The 26,083-nt window shown below is 50.5% G+C and overlaps 9 protein-coding genes across 9 annotated transcripts; 4 read left to right on the forward strand and 5 right to left on the reverse strand.

The window, feature by feature from the left end:
* Positions 1 to 785: 785 nt before the first annotated feature.
* On the forward strand, positions 786 to 1,766 carry AKAW2_80891S (alpha/beta fold hydrolase; the record flags this gene model as incomplete). Its single annotated transcript, XM_041681962.1, has 1 exon — positions 786 to 1,766. One exon carries the CDS (start codon positions 786 to 788, stop codon positions 1,764 to 1,766), a length of 981 nt encoding a protein of 326 aa, XP_041548852.1.
* A 757-nt stretch (positions 1,767 to 2,523) lies between these two features.
* Positions 2,524 to 4,470, forward strand: AKAW2_80892S (uncharacterized protein; the record flags this gene model as incomplete). Its single annotated transcript, XM_041681963.1, has 1 exon — positions 2,524 to 4,470. One exon carries the CDS (start codon positions 2,524 to 2,526, stop codon positions 4,468 to 4,470), a length of 1,947 nt encoding a protein of 648 aa, XP_041548853.1.
* Positions 4,471 to 6,721: 2,251 nt separating this feature from the next.
* COQ1 (trans-hexaprenyltranstransferase) lies at positions 6,722 to 8,133 on the reverse strand (the record flags this gene model as incomplete). Its single annotated transcript, XM_041681964.1, has 2 exons — positions 6,722 to 6,883; positions 6,943 to 8,133. 2 exons carry the CDS (start codon positions 8,131 to 8,133, stop codon positions 6,722 to 6,724), a joined length of 1,353 nt encoding a protein of 450 aa, XP_041548854.1.
* A 688-nt stretch (positions 8,134 to 8,821) lies between these two features.
* On the reverse strand, positions 8,822 to 10,902 carry RPN3 (proteasome regulatory particle lid subunit RPN3; the record flags this gene model as incomplete). The annotated part of the gene is made up of 4 exons (XM_041681965.1): positions 8,822 to 8,965; positions 9,039 to 10,336; positions 10,407 to 10,535; positions 10,602 to 10,902. The coding sequence occupies 4 exons, from the start codon at positions 10,900 to 10,902 to the stop codon at positions 8,822 to 8,824; spliced, it is 1,872 nt and encodes a 623-aa protein (XP_041548855.1).
* Positions 10,903 to 11,695: 793 nt separating this feature from the next.
* Positions 11,696 to 12,552, forward strand: AKAW2_80895S (uncharacterized protein; the record flags this gene model as incomplete). The annotated part of the gene is made up of 3 exons (XM_041681966.1): positions 11,696 to 11,760; positions 11,817 to 12,179; positions 12,243 to 12,552. 3 exons carry the CDS (start codon positions 11,696 to 11,698, stop codon positions 12,550 to 12,552), a joined length of 738 nt encoding a protein of 245 aa, XP_041548856.1.
* Positions 12,553 to 13,882: 1,330 nt separating this feature from the next.
* On the forward strand, positions 13,883 to 15,787 carry TAF12 (putative transcription initiation factor TFIID subunit 12; the record flags this gene model as incomplete). Its single annotated transcript, XM_041681968.1, has 2 exons — positions 13,883 to 15,466; positions 15,533 to 15,787. 2 exons carry the CDS (start codon positions 13,883 to 13,885, stop codon positions 15,785 to 15,787), a joined length of 1,839 nt encoding a protein of 612 aa, XP_041548857.1.
* A 1,096-nt stretch (positions 15,788 to 16,883) lies between these two features.
* On the reverse strand, positions 16,884 to 17,438 carry AKAW2_80897A (uncharacterized protein; the record flags this gene model as incomplete). The annotated part of the gene is made up of 1 exon (XM_041681969.1): positions 16,884 to 17,438. The coding sequence occupies one exon, from the start codon at positions 17,436 to 17,438 to the stop codon at positions 16,884 to 16,886; it is 555 nt and encodes a 184-aa protein (XP_041548858.1).
* Positions 17,439 to 17,774: 336 nt separating this feature from the next.
* Positions 17,775 to 20,514, reverse strand: MSS4 (1-phosphatidylinositol-4-phosphate 5-kinase; the record flags this gene model as incomplete). The annotated part of the gene is made up of 3 exons (XM_041681970.1): positions 17,775 to 18,293; positions 18,351 to 19,311; positions 19,376 to 20,514. The coding sequence occupies 3 exons, from the start codon at positions 20,512 to 20,514 to the stop codon at positions 17,775 to 17,777; spliced, it is 2,619 nt and encodes an 872-aa protein (XP_041548859.1).
* Positions 20,515 to 24,674: 4,160 nt separating this feature from the next.
* Positions 24,675 to 25,950, reverse strand: AKAW2_80899A (histone H1/H5 family protein; the record flags this gene model as incomplete). The annotated part of the gene is made up of 7 exons (XM_041681971.1): positions 24,675 to 24,722; positions 24,871 to 25,041; positions 25,102 to 25,160; positions 25,316 to 25,446; positions 25,572 to 25,594; positions 25,754 to 25,779; positions 25,875 to 25,950. The coding sequence occupies 7 exons, from the start codon at positions 25,948 to 25,950 to the stop codon at positions 24,675 to 24,677; spliced, it is 534 nt and encodes a 177-aa protein (XP_041548860.1).
* Positions 25,951 to 26,083: the final 133 nt, after the last annotated feature.

Below are 26,083 nucleotides of genomic sequence, written 5' to 3' on the forward strand. Positions count from 1 at the left end.
AACTTTTTGTTTGTTTGTTTTCCGAACATAATCGTAACTCTTAGGTATTAGAGACGCAATTGGTTTCCACGGAACCTTAATCCTGGCTGTTTCTTGCACACGAGCTTATCGCGTCATCAGGGACATCCTTGATCAAGTTACATTTATGGCTCATATATACCCAACTATGCTTTGAAAGACGGGTATCAGCCGAGGAATGCAGTCATCCTTCCAACCAAATGATCATTACCGTTAGGTAAGTACTAGTGCGCGCCAAAGTAACATCGTGTTGCAGGATGTTACCGAGGCCCAGTCTTACCAGTACTACTCCGTACTTCCTAGAAGTCTCTCAGTACTTCGATCATCGTATTAATTGCTAGTGTTTCGTATGATCAAATGCAATAATAGTAGCCTTACTATTACTTCAAAAGATCAAAAGAATTTATACGAGATCAAGAAACTCCACCAATTAGCTGATGTGAAGCTGTCCAGCAGCTCAGCCTTAGGGCTGTCATACTTTCCCGCGTACAAGCACCCTGATTGGCCCACTCGTTCCGGGCGGGCCCTGCCTCAGGCTGAGCCATCCTCTGTCGCTCTTAGTATAGATATCACGTCTAGTATACAGTAGCTGAATGGCATCAGCCAGATATATAAACCTCAACCTTCCTCTCAATTTTTCTCTCAGCTACTCAATTCTTTGAGTATCTTTCTCTATAGTCCAGCCATTCTGTTATCCTTCTTTTTTTTCTTCGAATCTCATAATTCATAGCTCTCCCCATATACATCCCACCAACCACCAAGACACAATGACAACAACTACAGAATCCAGCTTCATAACCCTCCCCACCAAACCCACTGCCCAACTAAGCTATACCTTTTACCCTCCGGCCTCTCAATTCTCCAACAAAACCCTACTCATCTTCCTCAACGGCCTCACAGCCCCCCAAACCTCGTGGGTCCCCATCCTCCACCTCCTCCAATCCACCCACCCACACAACCTCCCAGCCATCCTCACCTACGACCGCTACGGCCAAGGACAGACTCCCTCCAGGGATCCAGCCGACCAGGATGCCACAGACCCAAGTCACGGGCACGACATCCTCTCTGCCCTGGACGACCTCCACCAACTCATCCAGCAGATTGCCAGACTCCATCTCCACACATCAACAACCCCCTCAGACCTAAACCTAATCCTAGTAGGCAACTCCCTGGGCTGCGCTCTCGCCCGTCTTTACGCCCAAACGTACCCAGGCACTGTGTCCGCCCTCCTCCTGCTCGACAGCATCCTCGCCAACTCGGATTTCGTGTCTGTGATTCCGGATCCTACTGCACCGGGCTTTGTTCCACCGCCGAGAGAGGATGGCATCTCCGTTCAGGATCTGGCCATGGCGCGAGCTATTGCGGGGAAGGTCTTTCATCCGTCTGTGGGGAGTAAGGAGGGCTTGTCGAGACGGAATCTGGCGGAGTTGTTGCCTGGGAGTGATGGACCGAGGCTGGTGGGGACTGATGCTGGAAGGGGGCCTTGGGTTACGGTCATTGGACATGATGGGAAGACATTTGCGGAGGAGAGTGTGAGGATGACGGGTGGGAAGGTGTCTGGAAGGGTGTTTGAAGTGTATGTCACGCCGTTTTGGGAGAGGTATCATCGGGGATTGCTGGGTATTACAGATGAAGAGAGAGGGAGGGGACCACTTGTTGCTGAGGGTGCTGGCCATGTAGTGCAACTGGGAAATCCGGGGTTTGTGGCAGAAGAGTTGAAGAGATTTTTGGATAAGGTTATCTGCTGATATTGAGTTCAAGCTGTGGGATAGTGGTGTTATTGTTCAGGTGCTAGGACTCTGTACTGAATCATTTCATATCGTTATATGTGACCTGCTGTGGGCAGGACCTGCTCTTTCCCGAATTGGAAAGACGGCACGGTATAGTATTCTTTGTCTCTTGCATTCTTTACTTCTTTTGCATTATTGGATGGTACCGGTATTCAATCCCTGCTCGAAATAGACGTGGTCAGTATTAGTAGCTTACAGGCTCTCACAGCTTACAGTAGTAGAAAGTGTAAGCATCATAGGCTCTACTAACTTGTCAGAGTAGAAAGCCCATTCACCATGTATGTGATAAATTATAAAACACTATAGAAGTGACACAGTTAGCCCATTTCTACAAAATTGGTAGACAGATCCTTGAGGAATCAGTAGCTTATCGGTAAGGAATCCTCCATTTTATGTGACAGGCGGAGATACCAGAGCTGGGGTCGATAATTTTTCAACTCTGGTAGTAGCTGGTTGAGCCACGTAACTGCACAGACTTTAAGGGCATGTAGTCACACTATATGTGAGGAGGTGGTTTGATAGCAAGGGCCTAGGCGCTCTTAGTCCGATTGATTAAGTAATATCACTGGGTTGCTTATCCTCTTAATCCCAGCTACATCACTGGGACCATCTCCTCAGATAAAGGAAAGCAGTTTATTATAGCCTATGCCAGCTACATGAATATTCTCACATAATCTTTCAAGAAGAAAGCTCACGGATCGACCGACAAGAGGAAATGGAATATAATTCAGCACCTCCGGGCCATTGCCAGGACAAGAAGGTCATGACGAGCAACTTATCAGTCACGTACACATGTGGTTGTGTGCTTCCTAGCGTTTGTTCTGAATGTGGATTTCCAACATCAACTAGTACAAAAAACATACCCTCGAACCCCGTACCGGCTACCAGGGTCAAAAATTCAATTATCACATCAACGAAGGACCAGCCAGGGCCCTTTACCCACAAGCTTCGGCCGCGATCGGAAGTCGGTACAGTGTGTGTGGCTGGAGCAACTCTATCCAGCCTTATTCTCTCACTTAAGACACTGGACGCCTGTAAGAAGAGTCGCGGGTGGTTCGTTGACGGTTGCAATATGGAAGAGTCAACTCCAGGTAAACTTGTACCCCAATGGCTTGATAATGGACTAAAGCAAACGGGTATACTTTTCGAGGAAGGAATGGTTACAGCCCGCACCCATGGCATCTGCATAGATTGCGGGGATATCGTGAAGGCCGCTGCCAAACGCTCTGAAACGATGATCAGCGCCCTGAAGGCCCCATATGTTGGGTGCGCCACTGCGGCGAACGTGATTGAGCTGGGACGAATTCTCGCACGGTGCCGCTGTGACCATGGGGTGGACCCCGTTGCGGATGCCGCAGCTAAGATCAACAACAAAGTCCCAAAGCAGCCCGCTTCTGTGAAGCCATTCATCTCATATCTTGGGGGTCAAGATGCTTGGGAAGCGGCTAGTACATCCGTTAATACACTCGTTGGTTGGCGCGTGAATGCATGTTTTGGTGGCTATGTAAGCGACTCTTTGGCTCTGGGCATAACGATGTCGAGCATAATCGACGTTCATCTCGACTCGCTTTCTGACCGCATGATGGTCGACTATGCGGCACCACTTCGCGATGATACGGGGCGCCGCGAATACGGGGCGCTTATTGACTACCACCATGCGTTCGTCGAGATTAGCCTGTGGAGAAGCCACATCCAGAAACTTACTGCAGACACCGTCAGGTCGATCGGTGATATACCTGCATATACATTCTTCGGTGACGATGCAACTTTAAGACTAGTCGAGCTTGTGGGTGTAACCGAGCATGGAGCAGGAACAACTGCTGGCCTTCGCAATGCGATTTACGTCCCATGGATTATCGACCTGGCTGACGGTGTCTTCATGAATTCTATCACTGATATGGGCCAGGAGGTTGATCTGCATGAGCTGGGGGTGTTCTCCTACGACCTAGGACCGCATAATAGACGCGCCATATGCAGGCGGATCTCTGCCCAGGTTGCCGCAGCTACTCAGGCTGGTGATATACGCTACCCCGGGCTTATCGTCGCAAATTACATGTACTCTATTGTGGATGAACGCCACAATTACAGAAAGCGCCTCACCGATGCTCTACGCTCCTACATTGAAGCTTCCAAGCAGCTAAGTGGTGCGGCCAGCTTGACCGTGGTACAACCCTCGAGGCAAGGCCCCAATAGCAAAGCATGTTGCGAGCTTGTAGATGCTGTTCGTAACTATGTTTCTGACAATTGGCTACATGGCAAGAATCCGAATATCGTGGCAGAGATCACGCAGGCATTCATTTCCAGATTCTATGATCAGACACTACCAGACCTGCCAACTGGACAGCTCGTGGAGCCAATCGTCGTTGAAGCAATTGCGACGCACGCGATTTTGCCCGTTCTCTGCGCGTATGGGCTTCTGGAGGAACAGAAATATGATGAAGTTGGCGTACTAACAGAGCAGCCGCTTCTATACAAAGCATGTTTAGCTGATGATGTGGAAGCGATATCAAAGGTTGGATCATGGGTTTGGTATGCTGTGTCTCACGCGTGGTTTGGCGCGTTTGCCTACCAGGACTATGCATCGGGAATAGTCATAGCTCCAGAATGGGACTGTGGGTTCGAGGTGCAAACATTGCCAGGTTTGATGCATGAAAAAGTATGAGTGTTCTATGCATTACATTGGCTCGGTGACAGTATGACCTTAGAATCCTTTACCCCCCAACACACTTTCTTTCCCTCAGGGATAAAGAGTACATCAGTAGCCTGAAGGACTATCATTCTACTACATATCTCTGACAAAGGCGCCGTAAGCAAGGGAACGATTGCCACGCCCAGCAAGTAAACAGAAAGGGATATAACGCCCATTGTACTGGACGAAAAATGGAGATCCTACTGAACCTTATCCAGGGCGGGAGCCATTATAGCCGAGCTCATGGAAGTTAGGAAAGTGAACAGCGACATGGGGATGGGGGTCGCCCATCTCTTGCCCGACGGCCAATTCCTTGGATGGCCCAGGTCCTCGGGACCATTCCATGTCACCTTAGATAATAAGCACAGCGCTTCAACTTGATGTTGTAGGATGCCTTAACTAATTAGAGTCTTGTTCAGATGGTGGTAACTATGCTGAAGCTCCAGATAATGGGCTTTGGGAATTCCGGGTTTCGTTGGGAGGCGTGTTAATTGCGCCTTCATTGCAGAACGTGCCCCGATATCAGAATAACGGTTTCACGGACCCGATGGGAATGAGGGAATGATCCCGTTACGTCAAATACACGGAAGCGAAGTACCTGGCAGCTATATAAGCTGGTTTGCTTTCGGCGAAGAAAACGCAGGCTTATTTTTCAAGAGGATTGTATTACCACTGAGAAGAACAGGAAGGTTGGCAGCTGCCACGCAAGCTCAAGCCATGATATACTGTGTCTTATTGCCGTTCGCAAGCTCGGTAGCTGTTCACTGTTCAAAATGGCATTTGACTCCCAGACCAGGTCACTATATCCGGGCCGCCTGCGCCTGCATTGATTGATGCTATAGATTTAGGGTTTCGGCAGCGCGCCAACGCGGCGGAGAAGCTTCCCCTGCTTGTTATTGTTAGGCTAGTGCGGTGCAACTAAATTCTGTTGCTTTAAACAATCTCAGTCCCGCCGTATTGTCAATTGATAAGACCGTCTGCAGTATAAATAAAATGACGTGGCTTTCACGACATTGATCTTATGTGGTGAATAGACAGTGTTTCATGTAGCTGTGATGCAGTGCAGGTTTCGAGAGATAGTCAGCTTTAGCATAGTTGCCAGCTTTAGTCCTCACAGTACGAAAGGGAAAACTCGAGAGGAGATTCTCAAGCTCACGGCTGTTCTAAATGAGAAAGCACCGGCTGATTTCTGTCTTTTCAGAGAAAGTTGTATACTTGACGCGTCAGCGTATTTGGCTTGCGCAAGTAGTTCATGCGGTCTCATCGCAATGCAGTCTACAATTGTTTCCCGTCTTTTGGATTCTATATCAACTAATGATTTGGCAAATTTCACTCTGTGTGCAACATGTATAGCTTACCTTCGTACTTGGGGGACCAGAGTGTCAGTAGATGAAAGTCAGGGCGTTTGTGACTTTCTGGAAATTCCGCTTGTAATGCAAACATATTGTTCTCGGAAAGTAATGCACGAAGACCACCTCACGAACACCGTCCCGCAGCTGCTGTTCAATTGATTTTTCAAGGTTGAAGGTTAGTACCGAAACTTGTAGGTTATTCAAGTCATGCTTCAATTGTTTGATGCCGTGTAACCGTGAAGCAGCGTAGCTTGCCACGAGTAGCTGACAAGAGTAGTCTGGAGATGGAGCCTTTTACGTGTGCAATTTGTCGACTAGCGAAGACACTTGAAGCGTGTATAAGAGGCCAATCCTGGCAATAGCTAGGATGGCTCTGAGGTCAATAAACGTGAGTGATATTTCTATTCCCCTCGTGGACACCAGATATATCAAAAGCAAAAAAAGACAAGCAGATCTCCGCATTCGGTGAGACTGATTACTTCGGCCGCCGGCATAAATCATGAGATAGGTGGGTGGAGAAACTCTCCGGTAGGTCCTAACATTGAAAGGAAGCGCAAGTACATCCACGTGAGCCTAGTTAGTCGTTCGCCAATCTACATGTGTCCATCACACCTCATGCTCAAATTTCTGTAATATCAGTATCAAACTGAAAGAGATGCCATTACCAATGCAACCGAAAATGAAATTGTGTTATAAATAGTCCATGGATCTAGGCTCTCTATCAATAATACAGAAGGTCTACACCAGCAGACTCGCAATAATACAGAGAAGGTAGTGGTACAGGGGCATTGTGTAGCGCCCAATTTCAACAAGGGGAGACTCAGATGAACGCCAATCCCAAAGCAACGCTGATGGATCATCGCTCAAACGTCTCACTTTCTCCGCTTCATGGTCTTCTCGCACATCTGGGCCAACCCAGCCTTGGCGTCGCTGTCGGGGAAGTCGGAGATCGCAGCGACAGCCTTATCCGCATACTCCTGAGCCAGGATACGGGTCTGTTCGACACCGTCGGCCTTGAAGACAAGTTCACGAGCCTAGTGATCAATCAATGTTAGTGTACAAGGCTTGTTTGCTACAATCAGGGTCGCATTACCTTCTGAACATCGCCGGGCTGGCTGAACTTCCGGCCAACCAACGGGCCAAGCTCTGGGAACTGCTTCCAGGCAAAGAGCAGCGGGGCCGTAGCAAGACCAAGCTCCAGGTCCGCGCCAGCTGGCTTGCCCAATTCAGCCTCGGTCACGGTATAGTCCAGCATATCGTCCACAAGCTGGAACGCCAGTCCCAAGTTACGTCCGTACTGGTAGGATGCTTCGACAACCTCGGGGGCGCTGTGACCCAACACGGCAGTCGACCGGCAGGACTTGCTGATCAAGCTACCCGTCTTCAGGTATGTCTTCTGCAGGTAGTACGAAAGGGTGTCGTCCGTGAAAACGGGGTTCTTCTCATCCGCAGCCGTGTTCTTCAACTGCATGAACTCGCCCTCAACGAGGTTGGTAATGACAGTCGACATCAGCTCAATGACCTCTGGGTCCCTCAGCCGCGCGAGAGCGACGGAGGCCCGACCCAGCATGAAGTCTCCCGCCAAAACGGCCATCTTGTTTCCGAATTGAAGGTTGGCGGACGTTAAAGAACGGCGGGACTCGGCATTATCGATGACGTCGTCGTGCAGAAGAGACGCAGTGTGAATCAATTCGGTGATTTCAGCAAGCCGCCGCTGGGTGGGCAGGATGTCCTTGTCGCCGGCAAAGTCGTACGGCGCATCTGCACTACCGGATGAGAGCGCATCCAAGTCCGGGTTCTTATCGACGAGAATTGAGGGCGAGCTGATTGGGTCGTTCACTGTTGCCGAATTGTTGTCCGTGCCCGTCTTCCGGGGACACAGCGCCGTCGCCTGAGACATCAGCAGCACCAGAAGCGGCCGCATGTGTTTACCCTCACTGCGGGTGTAGTATTTGGCCACCTTGTCCAGTGTAGGATGGCCGGACCCGAGCAGCTGCCGGAGGTTCTTCGTCAAGAATTTGAGTTCCTTTCCTACCATCCGCAATGGGTCGACGGAGATGCCCGGAGGTGCCTTGGGTAGGCCTTTGAAGATGGTCTGAGCTGCGGAGACGGCGGCACCGAGCGGCGATACATTGTTACGTTTTGTGGGATGATATTTTCGTGATTGGAGCTGGAATTGGTTCGCAACCAATTCATTCCGGAGGCATTGCCAGCAAACTATCGTGGAAGACGTGACGCGTGACGAGAGTACCAGCCCGGATGCCGGCACCGTGCGTGCTTTCATTCTCGGGGAATGTGTGAGGAAAGTAGCTAGAATTGAGTCAAACAAGATGCTGAGATCATAATACCGGGAAAGAGGATGATTGAAAGCCGGGCCAGGTCCGGGGCCGCACCAGTGCCTGGATGGATGGATGAGGCGCAATTAACACCCGCCGAAGATTTCGAGACGGAGGTTGCCTCGGGCCGGGTCGGGGCTCTGGGCCCGTCCCTGCCGCATCTAGTTTCTCTCCCTGTATCTTCCCTACGTCTTCCACCACACCACACTCTACTACAGTATTTAAATAGTATTGCACACACACACACACAATATCACAGGCATTTATTTCAATTCAGCTCACATGATCATGTCTGCAAGGGTTTTCTGATCTATTATGATGGAAAATTACAACAGAAACCCAAGGTCACGCTTCTCCTCCGTCCCGCAAGAGACAAACTCGGCAGGCCGAACAGCATCTACAGCAGAAACCACCTGTGCAACAGTACAAAGGAGCCGGTCCAATGACATATAAGAGACATGGGAGATCACGCCGGCGAAGCTCAGTCCTACCCATTGCTTCATACACACCCGAACGACGACACTGCAAATAAGAACACATTGTTGAAAAGCTTCCCTCCGTTTCTGAACCCCAACGGGACGGGATATAACAGGATTACAAACGAAAAGCTGCTGTATGCTTATAACTTCACACCCACTAGATTGCATCGAAATCGCCGCCGGCATCCTCGTCATCCATGTCTCCTTCCTGGATCTCCTTGGCCAACTCCCGCTCACGCTCCCGTGCCTCCTGCGCACTCTTTAACTCCAGGCGGTGTTGGTTCATGGGGAACCGCATGGCCTAATGACAGAATAGTTAGCTGAGAACTCTCTGTAGAGCATGGAGCAGAAGATATATCCTCGTAGGAACTTACCTTGACGCTTTCGTCGTGGAGACTCAAGCAAGCTCTGATGCGCTCATGGAACACCTCTCCGGGTTCCCGGGTCGCATAGATGTCTCCCACTTCCTTGCTCTTCATGAATCCGTGTTCGTGGTCCAAGCTGGCCTCGATCACACCATCGCGGATAGCCTTGGCCACAATGTACTCGGCAGACTCCTCGCTGTCCAGTCCGAGACGCAGGCAAATATCCCGGAGCGAGATGCGAGAGTAGGAAAGGGACATCATGCGAATGCCGGTCTTGATAACGTTCTGGCGCAGACGCAGGATAAGAGTGTACGTACCATCCTTGCGGAACGTCGCACTGTGGGTGTTGACAATGTTGAGGAACCCATCCAAGTCACCCACACTGACAGCTTGAACAAGGAGGAAGTAGGGGTGCATGGCGCGCTCAAGAGCGGGCTGTCGGAAAATAGCCCGGTCGGGGATGTCACCCATGAGAAGCTCCACCACAACAAGCAGTTTATGAGAAGCCTGGTAGAAGCCGCGCGCACTGTGACTGGAAGGCGACTTGCGAGTGGCACCGATCAAGTGTCCATGGGCATCGGTGTACTGCAACTGAATGGCCCGGATGCGACCCAGGTAGTAGAGGTACCGGGCGATCTGGTTGTTGGACGCCGATGGGGGAAATTTGTTGTGCGAGATGAGAAGGTCTGCCTGTGAGATGTGAGACGTAGATAGGTAGTTGCGCAGCAGTAGCGTCATCACGGTAGCTTGGGTGTCTACATCCTTGCGAAGCACTGCTGTCCGCAGGGCAGCGAGCAAGGGCTGGCGGATCTTAGTCACAGTGGCAGCAGGCGATGGGGGAAGGGGAGCGATCTGCTCATAGAAGAGAGAGTAGTAGAAGTAGACACGAGCTGCCAGAGAGTCAAGGGTACGGCGGTTAAGCGTCCGCAGACGCTCAATCAGGTTCGTCGAAAACTTGGCACCCAGCTGAATCTCCTTCTTGTCATACAAGAAGATCTGGACGAGGATAGACATATAGATATCAACCTCGGGCAGGGTCTCCTTGGGAGCAGACTTGGTCTTCTCCGACTCAATCTCCATCTTCGCGCTGGACCGAGCACCGCCCAGAGCACCTGCTTGATCAAGAGCATTCAACAAGAATGAAGCGGTGACACTTGACGATGAGTAAGTCTCCTCGATAACTTCTGCTAGCACATCACCCGTGATGTGTTTGCGCATGGACGATATCGAGCGCAGGACGCGGAGGGTGAATCTGGGGTCGAAGTGGGTAACGGCTCGTTCGAGGAGGGTAAAGTTGGTCTTGATGTCTACATGAAACGCATGGCAGCATTAGTACAGGGCGCTGGGCAGATAAACGCCAGAACAGATAGAACCAACCTTGGATGGCCTTGGTCTTGGGATCAACCTCAGGCTCGGCATCCTCGCCCTCAGCACCCTCCATGGCGACGTCGCCTTCTTTATCCGTTCCTTTCTCGCCGGATAACCTGGATCCCTTGGTAGGGGGCACTACAACAGTCATCTTCTCGTCACCCTTGCGGTCTTGACTGGCGTTGAATGAGGATGTAGGCCCACCTGCCGTATCCTCTCCCATCTCAACATCTTCCGAGCCATTCACGCCATTCTCCGTCGGGTCGGACCCGTTGGCACGCGGCTGATCACGCTGCTCACCCATTCCGGAGTTGGCAGTATTATTCGACGAGGCGCCTTTCGTGGTAGAGGCAGCTTTGGCCTTGTTGGCAGCAGCGCGGGTAGGCGCCGGCTTATCTTTGTTGGAACTAGAGCTCTGCGAAGTGGAGCGTCCCTTCTCACCGTTAGCAGATGAAGAGGTATCTGACTTGCTGTTCGATCTCAGAGAGCGCCTTTCAGCCGGCATCTTTCGTTGGGGTTCTTGTCTGTTTCTCTTTTTTCCAGCTATGGAGCTCAGGTGAGCACTGGGGACCGCGGTACCGGAGACACAGGAAGGGGGTTTTTGGATGAAAGACCACTATCCAGAGTCCGGGGATGCAGGAATGAAAAGGACAAGAGTCACAGCGAGCGAAGCCAAAAGGACCAAGATGCGGGGCGGGGGATGATGAAGGATGGGGGATTGGGTTGAGGTTTGGGAGCAGATGGTTGATGAGGTGGTGATGTGATGTCAAGGCTGGCTCTGGATGGACAGCGAGAGAACCAGCACAGGGAGCTTAGTCAGTGTCGGGCCAGTTGGGGGTTCGAGCTTACCAACGGAGCAATCGGTCAGCTGTGAGACCGGCGTGACGCGCTGTCGGGTTTCTGTCACGTCTGGAAAGAGTAGCAAGAGAAATTGGTTGGTGGTTCGGAAAAGAGACAATGGCCGTGTGGGAAGGGGTTTAATCCGATTGCTGGTAAAGAAGAAGAAGGTCCGAATTGCTGGAGAATTTCGGTCGCAGGCAGTTAGTTGTTCGGGGTTGCGTTGCCACCAAATCCTCATTCCCGGCCAGTTTCAGACCGCCTGAGGCAGAAACAGCTGGGAAGCTCTGCTTGGCGTGTTTACCCGTGTTGCTCTGACCAGTCAATGTATTTACTAGTTGCTTGCTAGTCTAGTCATTGATTGTTGTTTCTATCCCCCACCCGCAGCGATAACAAACTCACTCACTGAAGCACAAGATCACCATTCCCACACCCCGCAACACGGAAAAGAGAAAAGAAGAATGTCGCTCCTTGAAAGTCATCTAGAGCAGATCGCATTGTCTTCTAATGCCATTGCGGAGCTACCGTATGCATCCCCCTCTCACCTTGCTTCGTACCCGGCATTGATTGCTTCTGCCCCAGGTTTCCCCAACCGCGGATCTTCACCAACGCGCTGCTAGGCCCCCACGATATCACCTCCTTGATTCGAGATACGGAAGCTCATGAACGGGCTCTCTTTCAATCCGATCCCTCCGTCAAATCCGTCGGCTCCCAGCGACGTCCTACCCGACGTGGCACGCAGTTTGCGCAGGATTCGGAGGGCGAGTCCATGGCAAGCCGGATTTATTCCGCTAGAGATAACAAGAGTCAATCAGCTGTCGCAAGGGTCTTGGGGGCCGATATGATGGAGGAGATCAAGCGATCCGCTGGCACATCCAGTAGGGGTCGTGGTGAAGTCAATGTCGACGTTTTACTCCAGGGCGCAGAGATTCTCTGCAATGTCTAGTACGCTCATCCTTCCTCCTCAAGTGCCATGTCATGCTTACGATTACTGACTACCTGCAAAAGTCCTGTCGCTGGTGCACATGAGAAAATTGCCAGTCTACGTTATCGTCACGAGCTGATTTCGGGTTCCATCAACGAATTGGAGGCACGTGTGGCCAGAAACACCGCAGAACTGGAAAAGATGAGCCACTCCTACGGAGATGACTTTGATGACTATGATGGCGTCGATTCTACACCGCCCGAGGTGGCTGATGTCACGGATGCTGACCTTGAGCGAGAGATGGCGGAGATCCGCGAGCTGGAGAGAAAGAAACGCACTTTGGAAGCCCGTGTTCACGGCATGGAACGAGATCTGGGTGGGCTGTTGGGTTGAGAGCTACGGGAAGCTCTATTCTATTCGCTATTTCCAGCGAGACCGTGATGTTGAGCGCTCACAACGTCGCCTCAATATTCAAAAGGCAGGTCGTTTCCATACAGATACAGTGGACACCACTACCACTATGGCTGATCCAGATGGTTATCATTGGTACGACAGGAAGTCTCCCTGAAAACAATGTCTAGCCCGACGAACTATTCAGCTTCGATGGATGCTGTGCGGCTACTCCCCGCCTTGGATATTTGCCAATATCGCTAGATGTTCTGCAGCTTCTGGTGCGGCCAAGTCCGGCCACGGAGACTCATCAGGACTGCATGCTTGCGCTTATATCATCATCATTAACTTTTAGCGAGGATGTACCGCGATCTGAACTGTCAGGACTAGCTATTCCTTGCTATTCCTTGGGGCGCATCATCTCAATGCGTCTCATACAGGCATCACGCGGCTAATCTGAACAATGGATTTGGTACATTGCAGATCAAAGATGTCGATCAGTTTGTGTATAGGCATGACCAATCCGCACCGATTGAGTGTCTCGGAGTCCTCCAAGGAGGATTACCATATCACCTAGAGGTTTAATCATTATAGGAGATATTCGGTCTTGTCCTACTTTGTTGAATCAAAAAGATTCATTATTTGAGTGAGCTGTTGTAACCATCGCCTAGCCCTGGCTTCATCTCTTGTAGAATTGGCATTACCCCCTGGGGCTTTATTCACTCTCCCTCTTACTCAATAAGCCTTACTTTAGTTACGCAACAGCATATATGAAAGCGTCTCCTCATCGCACCGTCAGAGCTTCACTCCATCCGGGAGAGGAGACCGAACCATTAGATGAGTGTTGCTTCAGACGTTTCTCATTCAATACGTCACTGTATGAGAGTGTCCAATAAAGCCGAAGTGATCCGTAAAACAAACGTTGTTGTTGTTGAGCAAGTGTTATAAAGGGACTTGGGGTGTTACTGGCTCTCCTCACTTCATTCATTCGGCAGCGAGTACTCGTTGCCAAGCCTCAGGCTCGCCGACCCCCAATTGCCATCTCCAAATCTCTCACTTCTTTCTCCCCGATCAACCCTCCGCTCCGCTCCTCCATTCCTCTCAGACGAAATATAGCTGCGAGTTGTCAAAGCCTTCGCTCCTAGGCATAGTCTCATCTAATCTCGTTTCGTTCCGATCCCCTTTTACCTTCGTTAACGCCTGTCGGGGCGCTCGGGACACGTGCCTGAGAAACCCGTTCTCCGCTATCCCAAACAGTGTTATCCAACCTCTTCCCCCCATCGCTGTCTTCACTTTCCCCCCACAACGCAGCCCAATCACCATCATTGTCAGGATGGACAACTCACAGGCACAGCCCCAGGCTGCTCAACCCCAGGCCCCTGCAGCCCAGCCGATGATGCCGCAGCACTCCAACCTGATCCGAACCGATCAAGTCCAGAAACTCCCCCATCTCAACGACCAGCAGAAAGCCCAGCACACCCAGCTCGTGCGGACCTTATGGGAGCATCTCAATAGTCGGGAACCGCAGACTACCGAGTATCAACAGGCTCATGCGAGACTGACCCAGATCTCTCAAAATCTCATGAAAGGCATGCGCGCCTTCCAGCAGAGCCGCCAAATGCAACATCAGCAATTGCAAGCGGCAAACGCTGCGCAACCAGGTCAACCAGTCCAGCGGTCGCAGTCGGTCAATCCGCAGAATTTCGCGCAGCTTCTCCCGCAGATCCAACAGAAAGTCAACACGCTGCAGTTCTTCCTCCCTCCGAACATCAGCAACGAGCAGGCCCAGACTTGGCTCCCCGAAGCCAAACTACGATATGGCATCGCGCTTCAGAAGCAGGAGATCGGACGAGCGCGGATCGCAGATCTCAGACAACAGTTTGCGACGCGTCAGTCTGCGGGAAATATGACCCAGGAGGAGGTGCAGGAGTTCAAGAACCGGCAACTTGCGGCGGAGAAGCTTTACCGCGAGGGAAGCGACTTCCTGAACAAATTCAAGGAACAGCAGGATACCTTCAAGGCCCAGCAACAGCGAGCTGGTGTCCAACAACATGTTCCTGCTCAAGCGCATCCTCAACAAGCTCCTAGTCAAGCTGCGCCCGGTACAGCTGCTGGCCCCGCCGACGGCCGTCCACCGAGTGTCCCCGGCACCATGCATTCAGGCCAGACCCCTACCCCGGCACCTCACACCATCACTTCGGCAGTTTCCGCTGCACGCAACCAGGCGGGACAGACTGCGATGTCGCCTTCAACTTCTCAGCCTGGTCAGACGCCAACCACACAGGGCGCCACGTCTGCCGTCTCTGCTGTGCCCCAGCAGCAGCAGCAGCAGCCGCAGCAAGCACCTCAGCAACAGCCGCAGGCCCAGGTCCAGGCACAGTCACAGCAGGGCCCACCCGGTTCACAGGTCACCTTCACTCAAGTCCCCAACGTGGACGGTTCAACTCCAACTCCTCCTGGGGCTCAGACCATGGTCCAACCTCGTCCTTTGTCTCAGCAGGCTGCCATGGCTCAAGCTGCGCAGAACTACTCTAACAACAACATTAACAACAATAACAACATGAACCAGCAGCAGAACGTTACCCAGCCTGGGGCCAACACTCACGCTCACCCCCAGGGCTACATCCCCAACCGCTCGGCTGATACTAACGCGCGTAGCATCAACATGGCAATCCCGAAAAACTTGAACGTGCCTCCTCCAGAGCCCGTTAACATGGCTCCTGCTCGACCCACGTTGTCTGGCGGACCCAGTCACGGCGCAGTTGGTGTCATGAACCAGCCTGCAATCCAGAAACATCCTGGCTACGTGCTCGAGGGTGAAGGTCAGCGCGTTCTGAGCAAGAAGATGCTGGATATTCTCGTTCGTCAGGTCACTGGCGGTGGTGAGGGCGAAGGACTCACTCCTGATGCTGAAGAGGTAAGTCGCGTTATCTCCCAGAATTCTTCTCGGAATGAATAATAGTCTAATTGCCCTTGTGTGCAGTTCATCCTTCAAATGGCAGATGACTTTGTTGACGATGTGATCACTGATGCCTGCCGTCTCGCCAAATTGCGCCCGTCCTCGACTCTCGAGATTCGCGATATTCAGCTTGTCTTGGAGCGCAAGTACAATATGCGTATCTCTGGATTCTCCACTGACGACCTGCGCACTGTCAAGAAACCTCAGCCCACTCAAGGATGGACCCAGAAGATGTCCGCTATCCAGGCTGCTAAGGTTACCCAAGGCAAGGCCGAGTAATAACGCGAGTTGGCTATTTTCCGTTACGACTTTTCACGCGTGCGCTTTACTTTCGGTGCTTACTATGAGCTTTGATTCATCTCTCCCACAGACGAGAAACTCACAGAAGATGGGTGTGCATGAATGCACTGACTTTACCTATCTATTTCCCTCCACAACTTTCAAATTCACAACACCAAAATATAGTAAAACAAAAGTGTCTCTAACAGCAACTACCAAAAATGACTGAATCACTGGATTGAGGTGGCGTTCACGGGAGGCGGCAGGCGGTCTTTTTTTCTTCTCCTTTTTCTCTTCCTTACTTTTTACTCTTGTGTTTTACTTCTCTCCCTCCAGCCCATGCTCACTCACATCCTAACGACTCGTCCGTGAATGGCATCGGGGACGGATGAACTTTTTCATGCATCTTGCTATGGCGTCATCTGTGTTCTTCTATTCACCCTTCTGGTCGATCTTCGCGAATTCACGCGTCGCCTTTCGTCTGTTTCCCTTTTCTCAAAGCCAAGCCAAGCCATAGTTATCTTCCTATGGCGTACTGTTCTTTTTTTTTCTTCTCTTCTTCTTTTTAATGCTCCCTTTCTCTTCTTTTCTTCCTTCTCTAACTTGTGATGATGAACCTTCGTCTATTTTCTCTTTTTTTCTTCCCTATCGGAGTGTTTTCCTGCTTACTGCTTGCTTACATCTTGACTTTGATGTTTTTTTTTTCCTTGCTCGGTTACGCTGGTTTGTTCAATTTGAACATGGAAATACCCACTTAGGCAAAGTAGTGTCGGTGCGAAATGAATTATGATTTGGATTTGTGGGCTGAAATATAATCTCCTTCCTTGAAATATGGTGGTGGTAGTAGTAGTAGTAGTAGTAGTAGTAGTAGTAGTAGTAGTAGTAGTAGTAGTAGTAGTAGTAGTAGTAAATTTCTATAGATGTCCTTTATCCCCCTGAATATCGGAGTAGTCGGTAATTGCTGCTACTACATATGAACTTAGTATCTACGTACGATCTACAGTGTCAAGATATTAGAGTATCAGGATATTCATTGAACAGAAAAAGGCGATGATGGTATCAATTCTCTACTTGCTGTGCGTCTTCTATCAATCTTCTAAAGGAAAGACGAGCTCAATGAGATAAGAGGAATGCGTTTGAAAAAAAGAAAAAAGCAGAACATCAGCGGGGAAACACCAACAGAATTAAGTCGCTCGAACCTGCTCACGCGCACAAGTCGCTGCTCCCGTCCATGTATACAATCAAACAGAGGCCCAACGATGCCAAACAACCAGACAATGTATGCTAAGCCAAAAGATGTGGAAAGGGCAAGGAAAGAAATATAGTCAGTCAAAGAGTGAGGCTGGATAAGAAATCCAGATGTAGTAGGTGAGTGTTCAGCAGTATGAAGTTTGCACAAAGGGAACAAAAAAAAGGAGGAAACGGTAGAAATATTTGATACAGGAAAGTTGTGGGTCATGTCGAAGCAAGTGGGTTGGTCGATACCAAGTGATTCTTCATGACTAAAGATCAGAATGCACAAGCTAAAAAGCTTGACTCGACAGAACAGGCTGTCGAGACATGACACTAGGAAAGAGGAGAGGGTGAAAAAAGACAGACAATAGAAGAGAGTGAGAGACAGGTAGTTGATACAAAAGATGTTAGGAAACATGATCGAATATTGCTTGCCATGCAGTGTTGGTAGAAATGAAAGTAGAGCCCCGGAATGATACCATTTGATCAAAGGATTGATCCGTATCAAGCAGGAGCCATTGGATGTCAGGGTTGATCCTGACAGACGGGCAGCGCCCGATGATGCACAAGAAATCACATCAATCGTGGTAACATGAGACTATCACAGAGATGCTTGCGGGACAAAGGTGGAAGATGAGAGGAAGATGCGTTGCGGGCAGCAGTAGAGGATCCATGGCGCCAGGGTATGAACAAAGCATTATGAGCTGCGAACGAGGATATCATGAAAAACAACTGGAATTTAGCACCGTGACGGTTATTGTCTGCCTGAGACAGAAACCATGCCAGGTTGCTCATTCCGAGACACTGCCTTGCCTTTTCCAGCGAAGGGCATCCCATTTTGTTGAGGAATCGGAGGAAGTTCCTTTTCCGCCGCAGAAGGTGGACCATGGCGACTATGTTGGCTTTGCCCTCCAACGCTACTGGCCTCTCCAGCCTCATCGACGATCGGCAAGAATGAAGGCGCAACAACGCCGCTGGGGTCTGACGGGTCTCGAACAGTCGATAGCGTCCGAGGCTGGGCGTGCGAGACATCCTTGGCAGCCTCCTTCTCAGCTGCTTGCATGGTCCGTTCGACAGACTCGGAACGCTCCACTGAGGGCCTACCCTCTGCTCGGGCTTCCCGATGTCGTTCGGCTTCCTCCTTGGACATTGTGATGCCCTTGATGAAGTTGATGAATCGGTCACCGTAACCCTCTGGTGGTATAGGCGAAATTTGTGTTCGGTCATGTGAAAGACCCTTGAAGAAGTGTTCGATCTTCTTCACCATTCCGTACTGCACAGCCAGTTAGTCAAAAAAAAAAACCCAATTATTTCAATGCAATCAACTTACGTGAGTCAAGCAGTCAATGATTCCAAGATAATAGATCTCCTCGCCAGGCTGACCGTTTTCGTGCGTGGCGCGGAATCCACCATCATCGGCATAAAAGACATGGTATTTCCTTTCATCGAGGATCTCCTCAGGCATCTTAGCGGCCGCTTTGTCGAGCGGCACTGGACGCTCACGCTTGATCAGCATGCGCAGTTCGCGGGCCTTGCGCTCATTCTCCAGTTTGGAAGGCGTGCGCATCAGCATATTTGGACTGGCTTCTTCCTCACGGTCACCCCCGGGTTGGAAAACCTGTAGCGTCTTGTCCCGCAGCTTCTCCTCGTTCCCTCGTCCCACGTCGTGGATACCCACTAAAAGAGAGTAGTCCATGATCTTCAACTTCTTCAGCAATTCAACATCACGTTTGAGCTGAGCCAAAAAGAAGTCCCGCTTTGACGGACCACACTGTATCTCGCGATTCCTCCGGACCCAGTTCAAATCCTTCAAAGTCGCTCTCGGGTTCTTCTCCAAATCCTCCTCGCGCAGATCACGTCCAATCATCGAACCCTTCAAGTCGAATGTCTGGTGGATATCGCGGTGAGGAGGGAACAGGTTGTTCATGACAACAAAGTGGATTTTGCGACCATAAGCCATCTTGACGCGATGAAGACCGTAGAATTGCGAGATCAAAGTGTTCGGGTTTTGCTCGACATGTCTGTAGTATTCCGGAAGAATCTTCCGCAAGAGTTTGTGTTCGGAATGGTGGATTGTTTTGATGATGTACTTGTAGTCTCTGGAAAAGTAGAAGAAGCTTCCACTCTTTCCTGGCGAGCCAAGTTCGGAAAGGATGTATTTGCTGGTTAGGGACATAAGGTAGTCGGCCGGATCAAGTCGGAACTTTGCCCGAAGGTGACGGAAAACCCAGGGCGCATAATCCTTGAATTTGAAATCGTATTTGGCGGAAGGAGTCAATTCGTTTCCGGTTCTGTCCAACATCAACGATCAGTAACGTAATGGCAAATATAGTGAGCAATAACCTAGGCGCATACATGTCAAAAGAGAACTTGTGCTTGGCCTCGAAGTCGGCCGGAGTCAGCTCCCGATCCATCTTCGCATTGATCCTCGACACCGTGAACCGGATTCCGGTGAGCATGTTGTAAGCAGTAACATAATTCACATGGTTCTGGTCGACCCTGGTGCCAACGATAACGTGGTCGTCGTCGTCATCATCCCGACGTCTTCTCTTGGAAGCTCGCCTCTGTTTGATTGCTTCCGCCCATCGAGCCGCATCTTCGTCCGGAGGGGCATCGTCGGAAAGCATGTCTGACTGGTTGGTGCGGGTGGCGCGCCGGGCCAAGCTGAAAGAAGTACGGCGAATTCCGGCCGTGGGAGACAACCGACCGCTGCTGTAGGCAGCATCCTCAGTTTGGTCCCGGCTACTTCGGCGGCCGCTGCTGTTTCGTGGGACTTGCAACGTGTGTCGATGTCGAAGGCCGGTGTTGTTCGGATCTTGCGCATTACCGTCCATGCCAGATGGTACAGGGGGAGAAGAGTACCGATGGGGACTCTTCTGGGAGGGCGAGGAGGGCGACAATCGATCGGGATCCGGCGAGAGACGGCCAGCGTCATCAGGCTGAGAGGTGGACAATCGCGTCGCCGAAGCATTAGCTACTACATCGGGAGCAACCAGATCATCAGCGGACGGTCGAGGATAGTCTCCATTCACCGTCGGCTTGCCGTTGAGCGATCGGGAGTTCAACGTCCCATTGATCTGCTGACTGGTGACCGATGCCGTCGGAGAGGCTGCACGAACGCTTCTTTCGACTGACTTCCTCGAGACATCGCGATCTAATGTTGTCGAGGGCCTCCCGCCTTCTCTGGGTTCCCGGGCCGAACCATTTCCCAAGGAGTGCATGCTGCCGTCTTTCGAATGCGGCAATTCCCTCGTATATGAGCTGGCACTGGAGCGCGGACCATTCAGGGAGTAGGCACTGCCGTTGGTGAGTTGGCGGTCATTTGGAGGGGCATCCAGATGGTTCGTGTCGCCATTGGGCCAATTTGTCCATAAGAACGTATTTCCGACGGACGTTTTCTCCGACGTTTTCCCCTGCGGTGAGTCAAATGGACGCGGGTGAGTAGCAGTTGCAGTGGACGATTGGTATGCGACGTCGTTAGAAAAGGAGGGCATGGTCGCTTGGGTTGGCTCAGAAGTCCAGCGGAGACAGAGAGATAGGGAGAGCGGGGGTGGAGGAAGTAGCGATGAGGGAAGGTCGGTATTAGCCTCAGGATTTAGGGGCAGGTAGGAGTACTGAGGTCCCGGGTCGTTGGAAAGTCGAAAGACCCTATCGGCGACGCAACGGGTAGAAGGGAGGGGGTAAGAGCGCGAGAGGAAGGGGGGGGAAGGAGATTAATCGATCAATGGCAGCGGTTGCAATGCAAGAACAGTCGAAGTTCCCGGATTAAGCTGGGGAAGCCAGCGGGCGGCAGAAAGTTTAACGACTGATAGGCATATTCAGGCGAACACTAGACGAGGCAGATGGTACGACACAATCGACGTGTCCGCGGTTTGAGGTTTGCGTGGAGGCTGGTAGGATCGGTCCGATGAAGGTGACGGGGGGTGTGGAAAAGGTGTACAATCGAAATTAAAACAGGTGAGAGAAACGAAGAGTGTACGGTCGGGGTATCAGTTGCAGAAACTAGCGACAAGCAGGAAAAGGAAAGGATGAGGTTGGCAGCGGTAGGGAAAGACGAAAGGCGAGGTCTGGTGGAATGGACAGAAGAGGAGGGGAGGAGGATGGCGAAATGATGGGGGGGAGAGCAGCAGGATAAGAGAATGAAGTTGGAGCGAAGACGCAAGAGAGCGAGAGTGAGAGAGAGAGAGCGAGAGCGAAACGGAAGAGCGAGAGCGAAAGAGAGACAACCTGAGAGAGACTCCAGAAGATGCCAAGGTCCGAGACGGTACCCGTATTTCGCAAGCTAAAAAAAAAACGAACGAACGTGGAGAGTTTACGGCTTGTACTGTGCCTTGGCTAGAACTGGTGGTAACTGGTAACGGTAATACCACGCGAAAGGGGAAAAGAGAGAGACAGGCACAACTACGTAAAAAGAGTTGGAGAGAGAGAGAGGGAGAACGAATGTACAGTGCAAAGGAGAGAGAAAAGGAAAAAGAAGAAGTCTAGGGAAGATTTGTCAATCCTTTTCCTTTTGACAACAAAACAACAAAACCCCCCTTCCTGTCTCACTTTTCTTCCAGCCTAATAATAATATGATCTGAGAGATTACTGTATATGTGTGGTTGTTATTATTATTACGATGATTATTAACTCCTTCCCAGAAGCTGCTGAAAAACAAAGTTAGACCCAAAGTGCAAAAGAAGGGGAAAGGACCCGGTTTGGAGGGAGGAAGTAAGTGAGTGAGTCTGGTCCGATAATAAGGAAAGAGTAGCACCAGCTCCACTCTTCAGCTTTCTTCGGGTTGTTGGTTGGGTACTGATCCGTGTACCGATGAATGGCAAGTAGTATATCTAGGTAAGAATCACACCCTCTATTAGAAAGAAAGAAAAAGTTAGATTCTAAATCTGAGCAGTCAGAGAGATCATTCAACAATCTTCAAACCCCATCCCCATGCAAATATGCAACAGAATAAAAAAAAAACAAGGTATCTTATCTCTCCGGTGTGTTCCCCCCTCTCTCTCCTCCCCGTGACTGACCGAACCACTCATACATACATACATCCATACATACATACATACATACTAGTACTTCCATACCGTATGTAAGTATGATGGTATCAGGAGGCTTGGCATGATGACCCCGTCGCAGGCAGACATCTAAAAAGGTCATCCATCAATCATTTAACTAACCATCCTCACGCCCTGAGCCGATCAACCTACTGAACCCTTAACTAAGCCCTGAAAGGATTCTCTCTCTAGCTGTTCTGGTCAATTGAACAACAAAGGACACTTTTCCATCTTCTACTAGTCATATACATAAACTACTTAAAGAAGATAGTGCCAGATGAAATAAAAGGGGAACGAGGCACAGTAAGGTACCACCGAAACCTCCTTACCACTCACACACGCTGGCTGCATGCAAGACAAGAGATAACCATCCAACACAACGACCACCGGAGAGATTAATCGAGCACGTACAGCCAGGATGCATAAGGAACATCTGTCGGGTCGTGTCTCCACCCGTCCATGACATGTTAGATTGGAAAATCATGTTCGAGCTCTTACTACTACTACTACTTTCAGAGAAGTGACTAGCCAGCCCCTGATTGAATCTCGGGGAGGGGGGGGGCAAGAGCTGTCGCAATGATCTCCAGCGTATGGAGTAGATTGGTGGGACACTTTTCATATCCAACAACACCTGGCCTCTCCGCGCCCCCGTCGATTATAATTGCCATCGATTTGAAAAGTAGGGATGGGCAGATGAAGCACACTCACTTACTCCCTCCACAGTCCACACACTGTGAAGGCAGCCCAGCCCAGCCCGCGCGCCCCCCCTGGTTTGATGATTACGTGCCCGCCCAATGCAGGAATGACCCTCGTCAATAAGAAATGACAAATGATAGCTACAGATCTTCCATTTCTCAAGCCATGTACGCAGTAGATACATCTGGCTTGCATTATGGCTGCCAACGTCAGAATTCCTCCGGGAAAACGGTGGCTGGGGCTATAATAACCAACGACTACAATTAAACTAAACCAACGATCCGGCGTCTCGACTCGATTCCTCAAACTCGAGAAACTGACATTCGATACAACAACAGAATCAAATTGAGTGGTATATTATCTCCTTAACAGTCCGTACAAGATAGTAACAGCCCATCCCGCCTTTCCAGTGGATTCTGCACTGATGATCACCAGTAATGCCAACGTCACATCATCATCCCCTCCCTCCCCCCTCAAAACCAACTTCCTCCTTGCCCTGACGCAATAGGTACTACTCACAAGGTAGGGAGTTTCCCACCACCCACGATGTATCAGGTCACCTGCAAAGCGAATCAATCCAATCATTGCGCATATTAACTAAACGATAGGCGGGAGAATCACAACCCATCCCCAGCCCTAGCCAGGGATGAACATTCTGTATGTTGCAGCAGAAAAGATACTTGACTACACTTGACGTCGTTCCGAATCGATTCAATTCATTTCCATTCATTTCATTTCAACACCATACATAGTAGTAATAGTAGTTGGGACGTCCTGTATCCCCAATACCGGGCCACCAAACATACATACCCCCCGTAATATTGCAAAGCCCCAGGCACAAAAACACCCACCTCTCTTCTCTCCTCGGAGTTAACCAACTACTTCCTTATTCCAGTAAATACCACGGAGTAATATAATAACCCAAGTCATCATTTTTATGAACACAATTAATTAATCACTTATCCCCTGACTCAGCGGATCCCCCGGAAAGGAAAGAAAACCACAACCAGCAGAGGGAGGCAAAAAAATGGACCTGGAAAAGTTGAGTGGGCGCAATTTGCTATTTTTGGCCGGAGGGGAGGGAGGACCCGGTCGGGTGCTAAAAAGTAAGTATGGGAAGTAATCTACTGGCTTTCTAGTCGAATGAGCTTCCGGCTTCCGTCCACGCTTCGGTATCGAATAGTAAGTAGGTAGTAAATCCTATCTAGTTAGTATTTACTTAGACGGTCCGGTGAGTGACTTCATCCGAGTTCCCAGTCCAACCCACCCGGTCGGTCCACTTCTTTCTAGCACGTACGTACTAAGCACACCCGCGGATGCATACATTAAGCTTAAAATTGACTGTTTTCGAGCTACTGTGTATAGAACTATAGATATCTATGTACTGGCGTGCATTCGGTTCTTTGATTTGCGCTAGTTGCGAATCTTCTTGCGCATCATTGAGGATCATTCCTTTGACTTGATAGAGTTGACGAATACTGCGCCACTAGCAGAGTATACTCAAGGATGTCTCTACCATCAGACTACAGATTGGCTACACTGCATCTCAGCTCAATTGAAGAAATGGACAAGCAGTTTCATTGCATAACGTCACACCTGTCCTTAGACAAGTGTCCCAAAAAAGAAACATAAGAGTCAGGCACAAAACATATCCCGGTGCAAGATCCATCGCAAGACGCCAACCCTACCGACACTGAAAACGAAAGTGTAAACAATCCACGGCATATCCCAGAAGCAGTTCCCCCATTGATCAAAAAGTGGCCAAGGAACAAAAAAGTAAAGGAAATAAAAAATTACAGCAGAAGAGACAAAGGGAATATAGCTCGAGAAAGATCATCCGAGGCACACATCACCGACTAGGAGGAGCCGGGTTCAAGTGGTCGCCGACAACACGGTCTCAGGCGCCCACAGATTTAAGCAGCAGTCTCCTTTGCAGCCTTCTTAGTGGTCTTCTTGGTGGCCTTCTCTGCAGGCTTAGCCGTCGTCTTAGTCACCCGGCCACTCTTGGTGGTTTTGAGGACCTTGGGCTTGTCGACAACGGCAGGAGCCTGCTTCAAGATTAGTATACTCTGTCCGTCCGGGGTGAGAAGGCATGGGTCTACAACTTACAGTAGTGGAGGCCTTGCGAGGCTTGGCCGTGTTAGCCTTGGGCCGGCCAACAGGCTTCTTAGCAGTGGTGGTGGTGGCCTTCTTGGTGGTCTTGGGCTTCTCGGCCTTCTCAGTCTTCTCGGTCTTCTTGGCAGCAGGCTTCTTAGCAGTAGCAGCCTTGGTGGCAGTCTTCTATAGACGGCGTTAGTAATAACTCTCAATCAGTTCCAGATGTTATTGATAGAGACTTACCTTAGCAGCAGGCTTGGGGGCAGCTTCCTTCTTGGCAAGCTTCACGGGTCCGGACGGGCCTGGTTGACGACGCGTCAGTTGACACGCCCCATCAAAAATCAAGACGGAAAAGCGAAAGACGCGAACGGCGACACTCAAGACACGGCCTTCCGTGTCGAGAGCATCGAATGCCGTTGCAACATAAGAAGATAATGCGCGCGATGGATTAACTTACCCTTAGGCTGAAGGAACTCGCCCTTCTCAACACCAGCCTTGATGGCCTTGTTGAACTGGCTGTCAAAGGCGTTGGTGGAGGCAGAAGCAATCTTGTTGTTCGCCTGAACATATTTCTTGATCGACTGGCGGCTACAGTCGAGGAGAAACAAGACGAGTCAGCCGAGATCGCGACCTGGACAGGGTGGTAGGTTGCCACGTCGCCAGCGAACGGGACCCTGCATCGAGCGGGGGAGAAGAAACACGAAACAACTTACCTGCTACCATTGCGCTCTTTCAGCTGTTGCGAAAGATGTCAGCGACCCATTTGGGAGGAGAAACAAGCAGGAGCCCGATGGGGCGTTGGGACAATTAAGCACCGTGTAGACGTGTCACGGTCGGAGATCCCGCCCAGCGCCCGTCATCCCAACGCGCACCGGGAACAGCGTGATTAACTCACATTCAGGATAGCATCCTTGATCATATCTATATTCATGGAATCAGCAGTCATTCGCGACAAAAATGATATTAATTTCAATGCTACGCGATGGGGTGGTGGTGAAAGATCAGTCAAAACATACCACGGTAGGAAGCGTGGCTCGAGCCGGACTTCTTGGTGGTGGTGGTGCCGGTGGTGGAAGTCTTCTTGGGAGGCATGATGAAGGTGGGATGGGTGTGGGTTATTTGAGATGAAATAAAAGGTAGATGATGAGGAGTGATGGACAAGGAAGATGGACCAGATGATTTGCAGAAGCAAGGTTGTTGGTGGGATGGAAGCAAAGAAGAAGAA

Source organism: Aspergillus luchuensis, chromosome 8 (genome assembly GCF_016861625.1).
Source record: "Aspergillus luchuensis IFO 4308 DNA, chromosome 8, nearly complete sequence".
Lineage (NCBI taxonomy): Eukaryota > Fungi > Ascomycota > Eurotiomycetes > Eurotiales > Aspergillaceae > Aspergillus > Aspergillus luchuensis.